Source organism: Microcebus murinus, chromosome 3 (genome assembly GCF_040939455.1).
Source record: "Microcebus murinus isolate Inina chromosome 3, M.murinus_Inina_mat1.0, whole genome shotgun sequence".
NCBI classification, from domain to species: Eukaryota; Metazoa; Chordata; class Mammalia; order Primates; family Cheirogaleidae; genus Microcebus; species Microcebus murinus.
The window spans coordinates 37,046,567-37,065,720 of NC_134106.1; the positions used below are offsets into that span (position 1 = coordinate 37,046,567).

Below are 19,154 nucleotides of genomic sequence, written 5' to 3' on the forward strand. Positions count from 1 at the left end.
TGTCGTATCCAACCCTGTCCACCTGTCTGGCCTTTTAAAGACATTTTAAGATGTCCTAGGAAACTGAAATTCAGCATAACTATGCTTTCTTCACAAAAGAGTTATAATTCCCAATTTTATGTTTTTTTTTTTTTTTTTTTTTTTAAGACAGAGTTGTTGCCCAGGCTAGAGTGAGTGCCGTGGCGTCAGCCTAGCTCACAGCAACCTCAAACTCCTGGGCTCAAGCAATCCTCCTGCCTCAGCCTCCCGAGTAGCTGGGACTACAGGTACACGCCACCATGCCCGGCTAATTTTTTCTATATATATTAGTTGGCCAATTAATTTCTTTCTATTTATAGTAGAGACGGGGTCTGTCTTGCTTTTGCTCAGGCTGGTTTCAAACTCCTGACCTCGAGCAATCCACCCACCTCAGCCTCCCAGAGTGCTAGGATTACAAGCGTGAGCTACCACCTTTTTATGTTCTTTAAAAAAATTTTATGTTCTTTAAAAAAAATCTCTGTTTAATTAACGTAAGCCACCAAAATGAGGTTTCTCTAAAAATAACAATAATTAATAGTGATTTGATAAGTCATGAAAAGACCTTTTTAGCAAAATTACCAGAAATTGGGAAACTGAATGGCGGTAAAGACTAGGAAACAAATCTTTTTCAGGTTGAGTGGGTTCTAACTCCTGGGTTCCAACAAAATTGAGAGAGAATCTAATCAAGTTATCAGCTACAGAGTATTAAAAATAATGTTGGCTGATCATTACATGATTTTGGCAAACTTGGGAGGATTTCTGAGACTTTAGCAACATAAAAAAAAAAAAAAAACTCCTTTCACTTCCACGTAGTTATTTATGTGAACAAGGGTTCTCAGATCTTACATCTATAAAAACTGAAAAGAGGAACAGCATTGATGCTAAGTGTCACTCATTCAAAAAATAAGTGATATTTATATATTTGCCTATGGATATGTGAACTAATTGAAAAATGCCTCATCCAGTATCATTAAGTGATAATTTTCTAATAGGCTTTTATTTTTAAATTTAATCATTATTTGTCAAAGTTTATAACATGTATTTTGCTTAATTATATACTACTAAAAACTGCAATATATGATTTTTCTTGCAGAGAAAAATGACAAGGTAACCAATAAACATCTCTTAAGCATAAAGATATTATACTTTATTTTATGGAAGAAGTGGAAAGGAAACAGGAGTTCAAGGAAAAAAGAAATGTATAATATTTGACTACTGAACAGCTCATTCACATATTTTGGTACATATCAAAGCACTGTGATATTTAGATCTGAGTGGATAATTTAAAAGAGTTATATAAGCAGTTTAACGTGGCTCTTGATTTGTAGTTTGCTGATCCCTGGTCTAGACCTAAGAAAGTAATAGAAAAAAATGTTAATAATTCATGTCTGTAGACATTACATTGTGAATAAGGAAAAAGAAAAAGAATTCTTTCAGTATTCAGTGACTATTATCCAATTCAGCAACGAAGGCACACATACTACCGACAAGTGATGAACAAGTGAAATTCCAACATATGTCTTCATCGTTTCACTTGTCACCTTACTTGTTACTGTAAACAAAAATACCAATCAACACTCATGTCAGAACTATACTTGGAGAGCTAGTTGCTAAACATATCAGTAGCATACCCTGTTGGACTGCAATGTGGGATTCCTTGTCTAGTTCATCTCCTGTTTCTCAAAACCAAATTCAGTTTCAGGAAACTTCTGCTACCAGCCTATGCATTTTCTTCTTGCCATGGTGCCCAGAGGCCTTAGGTCTCGCACTTCAGGATGTGTCCTTCAACTCTGAGAAACACTTGCCAGGCTGCTATGAAGTCTGCAGAATGATCCTCTCTGCTGCTTTCTGCATGCTCTTCCGCTCCAGTGTCACAGCTTTTGTTTTTGTTTTTATTAAGACTAAATAATCTCTGCCTTTTAATCAAAGCATTTACTTAAAGTAATTACTGATGTAGTAGGGCTTAACTCTTACTATTTGTTTTTTATTTTTCCCATCTGTTCACAGGCTTTTTTCACTATTCTTGTCCTTTAGAAGAAAATTAATCAGATTATTCTTTATCATTGTATTTCCCTTTTGATTAGCTCATTATACATTATTTTACTACTCTTTTCTGTGGTTCCCTTAGAGATTTCAACATGCATCTTCATTGCTAGAATCAGACATAAATTTGTATTTTCACCAAAGCAAGGAATGTAGAATACTTTAGATTTCTTTACTCTTTTCCTGTTCTTTGTGCTATTATTTTCATGAATTTCATTTCTACTTAAACATCTCGAGATAATAAGTGGTTTTTTTTTTACAGTCAATATTCATTATATGTATCCATATATTTTCCTTTTTGGGGGGGTATCAGGGTAATGCTGGCCTCATAGAATGAGTTGGGGAGTATTCTCTTCAGTATTCTGGAAGTGTTCATATAAAATTAGTAATTTTTTTTCCTTAAATGTTGGGTAAAATTCCCCAGTGAAGCCATCTGGACCTGAAGTTTCCTTTGTAAGAAAGTTTTAAACTGTAAGTTCAATCTATTTAACAGATATAGCACAATTCAAGTTATCTGTTTCTTCTTGAGTGAGCTTTGGTACTTTGTGCTTTGAAGGAATTTGTCCATTTCATCTAATAGTTGAATTGATTGCTATAAAGTTGTTTTATTCTTTTTTTTCTATCTTTTTAATACAAATACTCTGTAGTTATGTTACCTCTCTCATTCCTCATAATGGAAATTTGTTTTTTCTTTTTCCCTGATTAGTCTAGATAAAAGTTTATATTTTTTTTCCTCTTCAAGAAATCAGTTTTTGGTTTCATTGATTTTTCTCTATTGTTTTTTCCTATTCTATTTCATTGATTTTTGTTCTCGTGTATTATTTTCCTTCTTCTACTTATTTAAGTTTCATTTACTCTTTTTTTCTAGTTTCTTAAGGTGGAAACTGAGATCATTGACAGGCCTTAAGGGGCAAGAATCCCAAAGAGAAGGGTAGTACATTTTGTGCAACTTTTCCTTTCAATCAATCTGCTGATCTTAAATGGCTTAGGTACAAGAGGTGAAGAAACAATGCAAAAAGCAGCAGTTTAGAATATGGGAAGCCTGTAATCCTAGCACTCTGGGAGGCTGAGGCGGGCGGATTGCTCGAGGTCAGGAGTTCGAAACCAGCCTGAGCAAGAGCGAGACCCCGTCTCTACTATAAATACAAAGAAATTAATTGGGCAACTAATATATATAGAAAAAATTAACCGGGCATGGTGGCGCATGCCTGTAGTTTCAGCTACTCGGGAGGTTGAGGCAGAAGGATTGCTTGAGCCCAGGAGTATGAGGTTGCTGTGAGCTAGGCTGACGCCACAGCACTCACTCTAGCCTGGGCAACAAAGCGAGACTCTGTCTCAAAAAAAAAAAAAAAAAAAAAAAAAAAAAAAAAAAAAAAAAAAAAAAAAAAATCTATCCCTACTCTAACTGCCTGCCAAATAGCAGTAAATCTCTGGAAAATAAAAACATCAGCTAGAGCCTCAAATATATCTATGATTTTCATATATAATGTCTGACTTTCAATCAAAAAACTACCAGACATGCATGCCAAAAGTTAGGATCAATTGACCAAAACCAAGGAATAAAACAGACTTTAGAACAGACTCACAGATGCTACAGATATTGGAGTTACCAAGCATGACTTTAAAATAACTTCCACTAGAGAACTAGAATCAGTAATAATGAAAAGAGATAATCAAATGTAAATTCTTGAACTGAAAAATATAAATTACTGAAATTAAAATGTTATTAAAATTAAGAACTGAATAGACACAGAAAAGAAGATTAACTAAGAAATATATCATTAGAAGATATTCAGAGTGAAGCAAAGTGGAAAAAAGGATGGTTTCATGGGTGTATACAAATGTTAAAACTTACCAAATTGCATATTTTAAACAAGTACAATATATTGTATGTTAATTATTGCTCAATGAATGTATATTACCCATAATGGAACAAGAATAAAAGTGGCATTCTGTTTCTTTTCTGTAAAATCATTTTCTGGAATACAATAGGGTAATACTTTGAAAGTTCTCAAAAATACTTTTTTTATTCTAGAATTCTATACTCAGCTAAACTAGCAATCAAGTGAGAAGACAGATTAGTGATTAGTGATATTCAAACATGCAAATCTCAAAGTATTTACATCTCATGTATATGAGATAAAATATGAGAATGTATTATAGTTAAACAAAAAATGAAGTGCAAAAAAGAAGACTAATGCTTCAAGAAACAGTGACACTTCCCTAAGAGCGTGATAAAGAGAAATCCCATGATGATGGATAAGCAGTAGGCTTAGAAAGCAACTAGTTCCAGTCAGACCACAGAAAGGCTGTCTTCTAGAAAGAAGCAGATTTTATCAAAAGGTAGTGTGGTGAAGAAGATAGATGTTTTCATGTTACAGTGAATGTATGTATTTTATATATTGTAAATAATGTGTAAAATGTATATATTGAAAAGAAAAAGGAAAGATAATTAAAACTCCGGGGGGAGCACTGTATAAGAAATGTGAAGCAATTAAAATATATGTGAAGCAATTAAAAATATGTGAAGCAATTAAATTATCAGAGTATAAGGATTATTTATTTAACATGATACCTGGAACATTCTCCTTCAAGAGTTAGTAACAAAATTATGTTTTCTTCTGAGGTTCCAATAACACTATTTGATATCACCGTTTACCATATTTTCACAGCCTGCCATAATTTAATCAAATGCTATTTTTTCCAGTTATAATTACAAAGAATATAAATAACTTAAATATCAGTGTTGTAAAAATAATGAAATACTACCAGATGTTATAGGGCAAGAGAAAGACGGCAGAAAAAATTATAGATATGTTTATTTTCTTACTTTACAAAGTGACATATGTTTATTTATATATAATTACATATATATGTATTCTATAGTTGGTGGGCAAGAAATGGAGGTTTCAGTATGCATATTAGATAAAATTTCAAAACAACCAAGAGAAGAACTAAATTATGAATAAAATTATCAGTCTCTCATTTTAAGATGGAGAAATAAAGAAATTTCTGACCCCATTTTGCTTTCTAAAACCAATCAGAAACAACAAGAATAAAAATAGATTTAAAAACTCAATCTAGTAGGAAATCAGGAAACAACTATGACCTCAACTTTAATATTTATAAAGAAGGTCTTCAAAGTGCAGTAAAATTAGATCAGAGTGAGAAAAGCTGACAAGAGACAATGCCTATGGTTGCAGATCTCAAGTAGCGTCAACAGAGCACAGTGCTCCAAGTTAGTGATATGACTAACTTTGAAACAATATACATCTGACATTTCTGCAAGAAAAAATTTTGAGACAGTAGAGAAATTAAGGTTAATAGGTGATCCTGAAGCTACCAATTCTACTAAACTAAAATTTTATGAAGTCTCAATCCACACTCACAATACACTCCACCCAACCTCATATATGTAGGGCCTCATTGTGAGTTAGGATGACCTTTCGTTAGCCCAGAGGTTGTTCAAAACCTCTGATATCTCTCTCACATTTTCTTTCCCTAAGGAAAGTCCTTCTACAACTCTGTGAAACTTTAAGTAGGTGAAATACATCGTATGTGAGTTATATCTCAATAAAACTAAAAAAAAGAACCAGAAGATAAACACATTGCAGGAAAAAGGGCAAAAGAAATAAGAAAACAAATTCAGCATATGTCAGAAAAAGAATTTATTGTAGAATAGTTGAAAATTGTGGCCATATAACTTCATAGGGATTCAAAGAACTTAGTGAAAATTGTGACCAAATAACTTCATAGGTACTCAAAGAACTTATGAATGAAGAGTTCAAAGTACAGATAAAAGGACTGAAGGAAGAAATGATAAGAGAATATAAAAAGACAAAATTGGAACCATTTAAAAGTGAGCCCAGGAAACATGTGGAAGAGAAAAGTGATAACATCACAGAAATGGAAATCACAGAAAGAATAATAGATACTGTTGAAAATAAGCTAAAGAAATGGAGGACAGGCTTAAGAAAACTGGGCAAAATAAGAAGTTTTAAAGACTTATAGAAAAAAATCATATATATAGGAGATAGATAAGAGTTAATATTCAATTATACGTTTTTAGAAGACAACTGAAGAATCAAGCTACAGAAAATTTCCAAAGTATAATCCAAGAAGATTTTTCTGAAATAAAACACATGAATCTACAGATTTAAATAGGCACATCATCTTCCAGAAAGAAGTAACAAATCAAGACATTATTATGTACCCCATGAATATGTACAATTTTTATTTGTCGATTAGATAAATAAAATAAAATGTAGATAGGGTTGAACCAAACACCAGCAAAAAAAAAAAAAAAAGATTAATTCAATTTTATGAGAAAATTTATAAAACAAAGCAACTTCATTAACTTTTTGACAAAATACGAGTATTAGTGATTCCAAAAAAGAAAAAGAGATTACTCTAATAAAGTTACTGGACCTCAAAGATAAAGTCATTTAGATAGAAGATCAAATTGCCTCAAGTGGAAGGGACAGAAATCAGTCTGTCTTCATACTTCTTTAAAGCAACATTTAATATTGCAGAAATTCACTATCTTCAAAAATCTTAAGGAAACTCTAACTCAAGAATTTTATAATATTTCCAGCCAAAGTATAATTCAAGCATAAAGGTAACATGCAGATGATTTCAAATATACAAATATTCAAATAACACAATTCCTTGGACTCTTTCTTGAAAAAACTACTAACTACTAAAAAATAGCCCTGTCCATTGAAAGAAAGAGAATGAAAATAATTGTCCAGTTCAATAAGTTAGAAAAAGAACAGCACAATAATCTTAAGAGCAAAAGAAAGGAGATACTAGCAAATATAAAAGCATCAATTAAAAAATTAGAAAAGCGGAGATTGTAGGACAAATAAGTATCACCTAGAGAACATTATTAAGGAAAAATAAAAGAGTAAACCCTTACCTAAGCTATCAAACAATATAATAAAAAGGGAATATATACATAAATACTAAAAATGAATATGGAGAAATAAGGATAGTAAGGAAATTAAACTATAAGAAGATACATTCCTCAGCTTTATGCAATTATATGCAATAGATAATTAAGTAGGGAAATACAAATGATTAAAACTGACCCCCCAAAAGGAAGAAAATACAAATAAATCAATCTCTAAAAACTTTTACAAGTGAATTCTATAAAATCTTTAAGGAACATATAACTTTAATATTATTTAATGGCTCTAGAGTATATAAAGGAAAATTTCCAGAATCTTATCAACTCAGCATTGGCACAGTCAGATCCCTAAACATTGTAAATAAAATATTAGCTGGTTGATTCTAGTCTATTATTATAAATCACATATATATTAATCAAACATATATCATGACCAAGCAAGGACAAGAATGCAAAGATGGTTCAAGATCAATAAATTATTATAATAAAACTTACACATAGATCAATGGAGAAATATTGCATAAATATCCTATCGATGTTGAAAAGTCATCTAGTAACATGATATCCCTTTTGAATTAAAAAAACTATCAATAAAATACTAATAGGTAGTTTCATAACATGAAAAATATACATATTTCATTTCAAAGGCCAGAAACTAGACAGTGAAACACTGAGTCCCATTAAAATCAGAAACAAAACAAGGGTGCACATTATAACCACTATTACTTACACTTTGTAAGACTAGCCAACGTTGTTAGAGAAGAGAAAGGAAAATATGTAAGATCTGAAAGGAAAAGCAACATTATTATTTGCAAATGAGATGATACTATGCCAGAAAGTCCAAAAAAAATCAACTAAAAAATCTTTATTACAAACAGATAATTTGGCAAGGTAGCCGAGAACAAAATTAAAACACAAAAATCAATAGTTTTCTTTATAAACAACAATTGTCAAGAAAGTATAATAGAAACAAATATCCAATTTACAATTATAAGAAATATGATAGAATTCTTTTAGGAATAAACCTAAGAAATGTACATGATTCACAGGAAGAAAACTTGGAAACATTACTTAAAGCTATTTAAAAAGACTTGTATAAATAATAAGATGTATCATATTTTTAGATAAAGAGATAATGGTAACAATGGCAATCCTCTCTAAATAAATATATAAATTTAACTTTCTCAATAAAAATACGAACACCATTACTTTGGGAATAAAACAAGGAAAAAGTAATGAGAGAGGATCAACCCTACCAGGTACTGGAAAGTATTATAAACATAATATTAATAGTAATTAAAACAGTTTGGTACCACCACATGAACAGGAAGATCTATGGAATAGAATAGATATTGCAGAATAGATGAGAATATGTATTGGGATTTCATTTCTGATAAAGTTAGCTTTTCAAATCAGTAGAACTAGGATAAGAGGGTAGTCAGCTGGAAAATATAAAATTGAATTCTCTCTTTCATTCCTTACACCAAAATAAATTCCAGATAGATAAACTATTTAAATGGAAAAATTAACCACAAAGGTAACAAACATTATATTTTGACTTTATAAAATTTTGATTTTCTTTATGGCAAAAAATTTCAATTATATTTTTCATTTCCAAATGTTAACTTAGCCTTTTTTTTATCAGAACTACTTGGTCATTTAAAAAATATTCTTTTCCTCCTTACATAAATGATTTGTGTTCAACCCCTTCTTTTATTTAATCATATTAAATATACTTATTTTATGATTCTTTCTAGTAATTCCAATATGGGAAGGTTTTGTGATCTCACTTTGCTCTGTTTTTTTCCTGCCAGCTCTTACTCAGAGTAGCTTGTTTCTTGTTTTGTTTTTGTTTTGTTTTTAGATTCTTGACTGTGCTGTCATATTCTTTCGAACTTTTCTGAGAGAATTCTCTTTCAGAGAAGATCTGCATTCACTCCAGCAATTTTCAAGGAGCAGTCATTTTTTAAATGATATTCTTGGTTGGAGGAACTGAGGATCACTCAGGTGGTATGAAATCAGCAGGGAGAGGGAGCATTTGTGTTAGTTATGAGAGGTCATATTTTTCTTCGTATTTTAAAGTTCTAAGTATTTTCTAATTTTCACTTCAACTTCAATTGAATTTGGAAGTATTTTTAAATTTCCAAACCTTTGTTATTGCTGGTTTTTGCTTCCCTGGATTACCTCTACGAGCATTCCACAAGTGAACCTTTAACACTACTGGCTTATTCAGTCCTTGTCTTGGACTAGAATAACCACTACACGCTATCTATAGCACCAATGCTGTCTTTACAGGGAGAATGCTTTGTCCTTTATTTTTGTTGTTTTAACTGTATATAGTGGAGTGACTAATTCTGATCTTCAAAAATTATTCCAGGGAAAAATTCACAAACAAAACCTCCTAGGGAGGGTATCAATGATGAATTCAATCACCTGGATTCACCTGAAACAATAGAGTCCATTGAATCAGGGCAGTCAACATGTTTCCTCTGAGGACACAGAATTGATTTGTTTAATTTCGGAAAGGTCAACTGTTTGGGAAAAGGGAAGGAGAATTCTGCATTCTCTTCCACGGTCTGTAACCTCATCCCTGACAGCTGCAGGGGCACGTGCATGGGGCAGAATCTCTTCTTCTCCTCATCTCCCCCAGCCCCCTTGCTATTCACACACTGCTTGGCAATTTACTTTCATCACCATGTCCTGGGACAGGCTTTACTTGCTAGGCTTCAAACTCTCCGCAGAGTCTTGCCAAGAGAGAGCTCCTCCTTTGGAGGCCCTCAAATCACCAGACCTAAAATCTTCAGTGGATCCTCTTTGCTTAGAAAATAAGGTACAAATGAAGAGAACCAGAAATGGTAGATTACAAGATTAATATAAACAATTACATGAATATGTAGGTGGTCCTCCGTATTTGTGGGTTCTACATCTGTGGATTCAACCAACTGTAGATCAAAAATATTTGGAAAAAAAATTGCATCTGTACTGAAAATGTACAGACCATTTCAATTCTTGTCATTATTCTCTAAACAATACAGTATAACAACTATTTACATGGCGTTTACATTGTATTAGATATTATAAGTAATCTAGGAATGATTTAAAGTATATGGGAGGATGTGTGTAGGTTATATGCTAATACTACATCATTTTATATCAGGGACTTGAGCATCTGCAGATTTTGGTATCCTAGGAAGGTCCTGGAACGAGTCCCTTACAGATATCAAGGGACAAGTGTACTTGCTTTCTTTTCACAACTTCTTTAATCAATATAAAATTATATAAAGTAATAATTATACCAATGTATTGTTGGGTTTGTAACATATATATAGATGTAATAACAATATAATAAATATAACATTATATTAGACCAGCACTTGTTGTTTAAAAAAAAAAAAGAAAAAAATAAATAAATATAACATTATAATAATAATACAAAAAAGGGGAAGAAGGAATAGAGTTATATAGGAGGAATATTTCTATGTCTCACTGGGAATAAGTTACTATAACTCTGAAGTAAGTTCTGCTAAGTTAAGATGTACACGGCAAGCCTAGAGAAACACTAAGAACATACCCTTAAACAAAGACATCACAAGTAAACAAAACTACAGACCAACACCAATTATGAATACAAATACCAAAATCCTCAACAAAATACTAGCAATCCAAATCCAGTAATATATAGAAAGGATCATACATTATAAAAGTTTATTAGGACTGCCATAACAAAGTACCACAAACTGGGTGATTTAAATGACAAAAATTTATTGTCTTACAGTTCTAGAGGCTAGAAGTCTGAGAACAAGGTGTTGGCAGGGTTGGTTCCTTCTGAAGGTACTAGGGGAGGGTCTGTTCTAGGCCTCTCCTAGCTTTTTGGGGTTCCCTGGCTTGTGGCAGCATAATTCCAAACTTCACATGACATTCTCCCTGCGTGTATGTCTATGTCCAAATTTCCTCTTTTTATAAGGACATCAGTCATTTTAGATGAGAGCCTACCTTAATCCCATGTGACCTCATTTAAACTAATTACATCTGCAATGACCCCATTTGCAACTAACAGGACTTCAACATATGAATTTTGGGGGAAAACAATTCAATCCGCAACACACACCTTGATCAAGTGGAATTTATTCCAGGAATGCAAGATTGGTTTAACATTTGAAAATTAATTAATTAACACAACATATCAGTAGAATAAAGGACAAAGCACATATGATCATCTCAATAAATGCAAAAAAAGAATTTGGCAAAATTCAATATCCCTTCATGATAAAAATACTAAAAAATGATAGGAACATAAGGGAACTTTCTGAAGCCGATAAAGGGTATGTACACACAACCCCCACATCCCCATCCCCCCACATCATACTTAATGATAAAAGACTGAAAGCTTTCCTCTTAAGATCAGGAAAAAGACAAGAATGTCCACTCTCACTACTATGCAACATTGTACTAGAGGTTCTAGTCAGAGCAATTAGGCAAGAAAATTAAATAAAAGGAATTGATTGGAAAGACAGAAATAAAACTATCTCCATACACATATGGCATAATTTTATATATAGAAAATCCAAAAAATCCACTAAAAAACTATTAGAACTAATAAATGAGTTCAGCAAGGTTGCAGGATACAAGATCAATATAAAAAATCAATTGCATTTCTATATACTTGCAGTGAACATTCAAAAAATGAATATAAGAAAAAATGGATGGTCACATTTGTGCTGAACATGTACAAACTCCTTTTTCTTGTGATTATTCCCCAAACAATAGGGCATAACTATTTACACAGCAGTTGTATTAGGTATTATAAGTAATCTAGAGATGATTTAAAGTATACAAGAGGATATGCATAGGTTATATGCAAATATCATTTTATATAAGGGATTTGAATACCCATGGATTTTGATATTTGAAGGAGACTGTGTTCAGTACAGATGCAACCATCGACTTTTTCAAATATTTTCCACATGTGGTTGGTTGAAACCATGGATGTGGAACCCATGGATAATGAGGGCCAACTGTATTGTTAAGAATGCAATATTCCCCAAATTGATCTACAAAGTCAACACAATTCCTATCCAAATCTCAGCTGACTTCTTTTGCAGAAATTGACAAGCTAATGTTAAAATCCATATGAAAATGTAAGGGATCCAGAATAGCCAAAACAATTTTGAGAATGAGGAACAAAGTTGGTGGACTTACACTTCCCAATTTCAAACTTACTACCAAGCTACAGTGTTTGAGACTGCATCATACTGGCATAAGGACAGACATACAGATCAATGAATTGGAATTGATCTATATGTCTATAGAATAGAATCAATACATCTATGGTCCATTAATTATTTACAAGGGTACCAAAACAATTAAATGGGGAAAGAATTCTTTCTTCAACAAATAGCTCTGGGAAAACTGGATATCCACAGGCAAAAGAATCATTTGGACCCCTACTTTAGTCCACACACTGTGGATCAAAGACCTAAATGTAAGAGGTAAAATTATTAAACCTTTAGAAGAAAATACAGGCATAAGTTTTCTGACCTCGAATTAAGCAAAAGTTTCTTAAATATGACCCCAAAAGCTTAGACACAAAAGAAAAAAACAAACTGAACATAACAATTAAACACTTTGTGCTTCAAAGGACACTTTCAAAAAAGTGAAAGGAAAACCCAGAATATGATAAAGTTTTTATAAATCATATATCTGATAAGAAACTTGTATCTAGAATATACAAAGAACTCCTACAGTGTAGAAAAAATAACTTAATTTAAAAAGTAGTCAGAGCCTGAGTAGACATTTCTTCAAAGAAGATATACAAATGGCCAATAAGAACATGAAAAGATGTGCAAAAATTTTATCCATGAGGAAAATGCAAATTAAAATCAATGTAAAAAAAATAAAATCAGTGTAAAGCTAGCTCATACTCACTAGTACGGCTATAATAAAAAAAATACAGACAATAACAAGTGTTGATGAGGATGCGGGAAAACTGTAACCTTCATACATTGCTGGTGAGAATGCACAATAGTGCAGCCATTTTAGAAAACAATTTGGCAGTTCCTCAAAAGGTTAAACATAAAGTTACCATTTGACCCAGTAATTCCACTGTAGGAATGTACCCTACAGGAGTGAAAATATGTCTACACAAAAATTTGTACATGAATGTTCATGGCAGAATAATTTATAAAAATAGTCAAAATGTGGAAACAACTCAACATCCATCAACCAATGAATAGATGAGATGTTATGTATTCATACAGAATTCTATTTAGCAATAAAAAGAAATGAACTACTGATATATGCTACAACACAGATGAACCTTGGAAACATGCTAAGTAAAAGAAACCAGTTGCAGGAGACCACATATTGTATGATTCTGTCTATACGAAATGTCCAGAATAGGTAAATCCACAGAGACAGAAAGTAGATTAGTGGTTGCCCAGGGATAGGGTGGGGGTTGGATGTGGAACAACTGATAATGGGTACAAGGTCTCTTGTTGGAGTGATGAAAATGCTCTAAAGCGTGTTGTGGTAATGGTTACAGAACTCTGTAACTACCGTATTTCCCCGAAAATAAGACAGGGTCTTATATTTATTTTTCCTCAAGAAGACACCCTGGGGCTTATTTTCAGGGGATGTGTTATTGTCCCCTCAAAGCCTCAGCTTGCAGCACACACAGGATGGCCGGGACCTGACAGGGGGAGCTGACCTTGTTGGTGGGGCTGCCCACACCTTTCTGGTCACCTCTGGGATAGTAGCTGTCACGCTGGGGCAGATGAGAAGGGCTGCTTGTCTTCTTTACCGCTCCGTGACAAAATGCATGGGTTATGCGCATATGCTGTGTAGCATGCCCATCACTAGGTTTTATTTTTGGGGAAGGGCTTATATTGCACAAATGCTTAGAAATCCTACTAGGGCTTATTTTATGGGTAGGTCTTATTTCCGGGGAAACACAGTATATTAAAAACCATTGATTTGTACCCTTTATATGGGTGAGTTGCATGGTATGTGAATTACATCTCAATAAAGCTGTTTAAAAAAACGAGAGCAAGGTAAAGTTTCTGGAGGCAAAAGTTTATATTGCAGACTATTTTCTTTGGTCCTGGCCCTATTCACCGGGGCCAGCAGACTATATTAGTGAGGAGTTGGCCAAAGACCAAAGGAACTCTCTTGATCTGTGCTTTGCCCTGAGCAATTTATTTTTAAATAACCCTTTGTCAAATTAGACATACACAGTTTAGTTTTGCATATCCTCTCCTAGGGTTTTTGATGTTTTTATCTTGGGGATGAGGAGGGGCATGGAGGATATATTTTCCTTTTTGAAAGATGTGTTGGGTTAAGGGCCAATTGTCAGTTTGAGTTTTCTTGGCCCCTGACTCACGTCCATTTTTAACCACAACCGCTTCCAGTATCAATCACACAGGAGCCAAACTCTCCATGAGCCAGACAGATCTCACTGCTCTGAATTTCTAATTTTCTTTCTTTAATGGATGTGCAGCTGCTGCTCAGTGCTCTTAGAGGTCTAGGTGGGACAGAAGTGATTCAAGGGAGTCTTGTAAACAATGAAGGAATAGACACATTTTGGCACCTGGTCATCCAGTGCTGCTACAATTGTAAGGCCACGGATGAGCATATTCTGAGGCTGGCTTGCCTAGGAGCTGGTTGGGTAGCCTGGGTTAGACTGAGTTCCACAAGTACAGGAGTAAGGGATGACTGGAGGAAAAACTGGGGTGGTGGGGGATAGTTCACGTAAACTGCCTGGAATAACCTCAATGCTAATGCTCCAAAGGCTACGCTGGACCTGTTTATGAGGCTCCCCAGATTCACTCAGCCTCGCCTGCATCACCCCACTCCCATCCTCAGCCAATTGCTCTGTGGGAAGCCTGGTTGCTACTGCAGTCACACTGCGTGCTTTCACCTCAGCTGGGAGTCAGGGGTGAGGACCAGACTTTTTAGAATGGCCTCCATCAAGCCTGCTGTAATTTTGTAATTACCTGCTGTGATCTAAAGTAGCTCCAGCACAATGGTCTGATCTAACCACATCCACTTCCTTAGCAGCTGTCTGTAGAAGCCAAGTAATAAAACCTGCAAGTATGGGGGAATCAATGCCTGGTAAGATGAACACTGATCAGTGAGAAAGAAGGAAGGAGACAGCAAATAAACTCTTCTTTCCTACCTTCATTCCATCGTTCCACACAACTTCCTCCAAGACAACCTGGTGACTAAGAAACTGGCAACGTTTCCTTACAAGGCTGCAACCAGCTCAGTAATGTAGCTCTTTGCATGTGCTTTCTCTGCTTCCTGGGCTCACTTTCCTTTTTCTCTTCTTCCTGCCCTGGGATTATAATCTCCAATAAAGCATGAGTATATAAGCTTTCCTTATGCTCTGTTCTCTAGAAAAAGTGAGTTAAGACAGAGACAAAGGCCAAACACCATATCTGGAAGAATCAAAGAAGATGGGAGACTCAGAAAATCTGGTGAAGATAGGGTCAAAATCAGAGGAAGCAAGGAATGAATAAAAGAGGGTGGGGTTCCTGATCACCACAAATAGTGGTAGATATTCAAAGTGTCTGTCCTCATAGAGTCAGCAGAAGAGGACATGACTAAATGCTGTTATCATGCATGTAAATGCATATGTGCAGGAAGCAAAGGAAAGTTATGTGGTGCAAGGAGAGCCTGTAACAGTGAACTTGATTTACTCTGGGAGGTAAGATTTTTCTGAGAAAATGCCATCTGCAGTGAGATCCAATCCTGGAATCTGATAATCCGGTGGAGGTGAGAGTGAGGGGAGGCTCACTCCAGGCAAAAGGAGTGACACAAAGGCTTTCTAGTGAGAGGCAACATGCTGAGTTAGGGAACAGAAAGAACTCCTTTCATAGAAAAAGGTGTCCCCCAGCCTTAACTCTCACTTTAAAAAAAAATCTCAACCCACAATATATTTTACATCTTAACCCAGTAACCAACACACATATATGGACACACACAACTGAAACAAAAGTTCATGAAACAATATTTATCCTTATTGTATGGAGGGAGCTCGAAATAGCTACTGACATTTACATGTGCATGTGCCTTGACACAGCAATGCCACTGGCCCAGTGTACTGTGGTGTTCACTGTAGCATTGTTTGCAGTTGTTTACACAGAGTGAAACAAACTAAGGTAGATATGTAGGTGCTGATGTGAGATGATGTGCCCGCTCTATTGTGAAGAGAAAGAGTAGAACTGTAAATATAATACAATCCCAGTTTGTTAAAAATCTTTATATATGGAGATGTATATGTATAGAGAAAGGGCTGGGGATATACACAAACTATAGAAGGTGTTTTTCTGAAATTACAGGAGATTTTTGTTTCCAATGTTTATATTTTATTACTTGTACTTTTTGCACTTACATGTATTACTGTTTTAATCAGGAAAAAAATCATAAAAATAAAATTATAACAAACTGGCCAAAAATTGCTTCAGATGTTTCTCATGGGTGCTAATACAGGTAAAGCAACAGCGTACCTTACTAGAGATTCCGTTGTTTTGGTTATTTAAGTAGCAAATTACACCACATTTGACTAAACTGGCATTTTGAATTTTAGCTTCATGGAATCATCACCTATGATTTAATCCTGTGAAACACAGAATTTGAGAAAATCTTAGGTTTGATTTTTACTAGTGCCACCTTCTCCTGCATTGTCAAGAGACTTAAACCTGGGAAGCAGGTGGGCAAATGCCAAATGATCAAAGAACCAATCAGTGGGACTGGAGAAAGCCATCCAAAGGTGTGCTTCCTTGGGGGAAATTTCCCTAGTTATTGTGGGCCTGGCTATAAAAAGGGTGGAAAGTTTTATCAGAAGTGAAAAGCTTTCACTAGCAAGCTTTCATCCATCTGTTACTTGATTGCTTTTACAAAGTACTGTAATAAATCTGGAGACTTCTATTTGGCCTAATTGCTTGGATAAAACTGTACTCTCAAAACTTGGTACCTCAACAACACGGGGCTTTTTACATTGCTCTCTCTCCCCCAATCTCTCCCTTCACCACTGTGCCTTTAACTTTAGAATTTTCTGCTAGGTCTGGGCTACATAGCATTTCAGGCCCATCATACTAGATGGGCCATACAGGTGGGGTAAACTCTCTAGTCTCTGAGAGGTTTCCCTGAGGCATTTAGATTAATAATTTACCTTTCTTCAGGAGGAGAGTTTTCTCCTTGAACATATTTGAGGGGTGGGTATTATAATCCTTATTTAGATACTTGATATGAGGCAAGAGAACGGGAGATCTTTCTGGGGGTGGTTTTTAAATTAAATTCTAAAAAGGTAATTTTTAGTGCTGACAGGACCAGAGTCTGCTTATCCCACTCTCTCCCTAAATAAGAAATGCAGCCTTCATACACAGAATCATCCTCACCATATAAAGTGAGTGAGTGAGAAGAAATCTAATCTTTCTTCCTGTGGAACAGACTGCTTTGGCAATGAGCCCAGTCATTCAGGAGTTCTCCATGATCTGTTATTTAAATCCAACTCATGACTGATTTTAGGCAGGAAGCCAAAATGAAAAGCTTGACTAAATATATTTTGGTTTTTCCATCCTGTCCCTTCTTGCCATCTCCAATTTTAACATAAGTGCTAACTCTGAGATCAAGGTCAGATATATAGACACCCGAACGTGAGCACTCCATTAATCCAAAACTAAGCTTCAATGTGATGGGATGCTATTATATTATGAAGTAGGCAACCACCAGGCTGAACTCTGAAATACCCATGATATTGAACTTAAAATACTCTTTGCTACAGCTTAAATTCCAATTCCTCTAGGCTGAATACATCCTAAAAAGGTATGCATTCATCTTTTGTCCCTGGTACCCAGCACAGCGTCTTACAGGCATCCAGGAAATGTCTTCTGAATGGAACTCTTAGGTCTATAGGCCTGTGTTTCCTGTATTTTTTCTCACATTCCACAACTGTTGCTATTCAATCACTTCTCAAAGTCCTCTCATGTTTGCATGTAATTTTAAAAAATAATTTATGTATAATCCATTGAGAATTTATGTGTGTAGCGTAGCAATATAATTTTGCCCCAATCTGAAATGCCACTTTTTAACATACATTCAATTCCCACTGATTTTGAATTCCATTTTATTCTGTTCTTCTGTTTGTCCATTCTTATGCTAGTAACATACTGTTTAAATGATGGCAGCTTTAGAGTATATTTTAGTATCTCATAGGGCAAATTCCTCCATATCATCCAATTAAATTATTCTATTAAAGTATTGATTTGACTTTTTTCACATATAAATTTTATTTTTAAGTTTAAATAAACAACCATACAAACAAAAGCAAAGCCACTTGGAATGACAATTAAAATTTTTGGCAAAAATATATATATGAATTTTTGGAGGACTGGTCTCTCTCTAATACCATGTCTTCTCATCCAGAAACATGGTATACATTAATGTATTCTGCTCTTATTTTATATTCATGAGTAACATTTTATAATTTTTCTTCATATTCACCTTTTATATTCCTTGTTAGAGCATTTCTAAATATTTAATAATGTCATAATAAATAGAAATCTTTATTCTATCACATTGTCTAACACGATTTGGGGGCATTTATTTTATATTCTACCATTTTATTGAATTCTTATTTTGTATGAATAAATAAATTAGAATGAATATTAGAATTGAATAAATTCATTCATTTATTCATCTAATTGATCAACATTTATTGAGTCCTTATCACATGCTGGGCATTTTCCTACATATGGGGACACAGTAGGGGACAACACAAATGTATATTAGGGAATATACTTTGCTGTAAACCCTTACCTCCTCCCCTAGCTTAAATGAATGAATTTTGCTTTTCTCACATAATGTGAAATCCTAAGTAGGCAGTTCAGGGCTCCTTTGGTTACTCCACAATGCCAAGATGGATTCAGGAACATTCCAGCACTCTCTACTGGGTGCTAGCCACTGTTTGACCTCAAGCATTCCCAGCATTCTATCTGCATTCCAAGCAGGAAAGAGGGCAATGGCAAAGGAAGAAAAGCATGACAGCTGAGCTTGATCTCCCCACTCATTCTAACCTTCCTGGAAGCCTACCCCATGACTTTTACCTACATTCAACTGGCCACATCCATTTCCATTAGCCACTTTACTGCTCCCCTCAAATCAGGAGAATAGGAGAAATCTGAAT

The 19,154-nt window shown here is 34.5% G+C and overlaps 1 protein-coding gene across 2 annotated transcripts in view; it reads right to left on the reverse strand.

Annotated features, from left to right (window-relative positions):
* Positions 1 to 1,074: 1,074 nt before the first annotated feature.
* Positions 1,075 to 19,154, reverse strand: part of SRBD1 (S1 RNA binding domain 1) — a 234,458-nt gene continuing 216,378 nt past the window's right edge. The window contains exon 22 of one of the 2 annotated variants that reach the window (XM_012755996.3): positions 1,075 to 1,368. In XM_012755996.3, the coding sequence (XP_012611450.1) occupies positions 1,363 to 1,368 (6 nt within the window). In that variant the 3' untranslated portion in view covers positions 1,075 to 1,362. Of the gene's footprint in view, positions 1,369 to 10,385; positions 15,303 to 19,154 lie in introns of those variants that run through there. The other variant, XM_020288584.2, reaches the window with a different exon arrangement.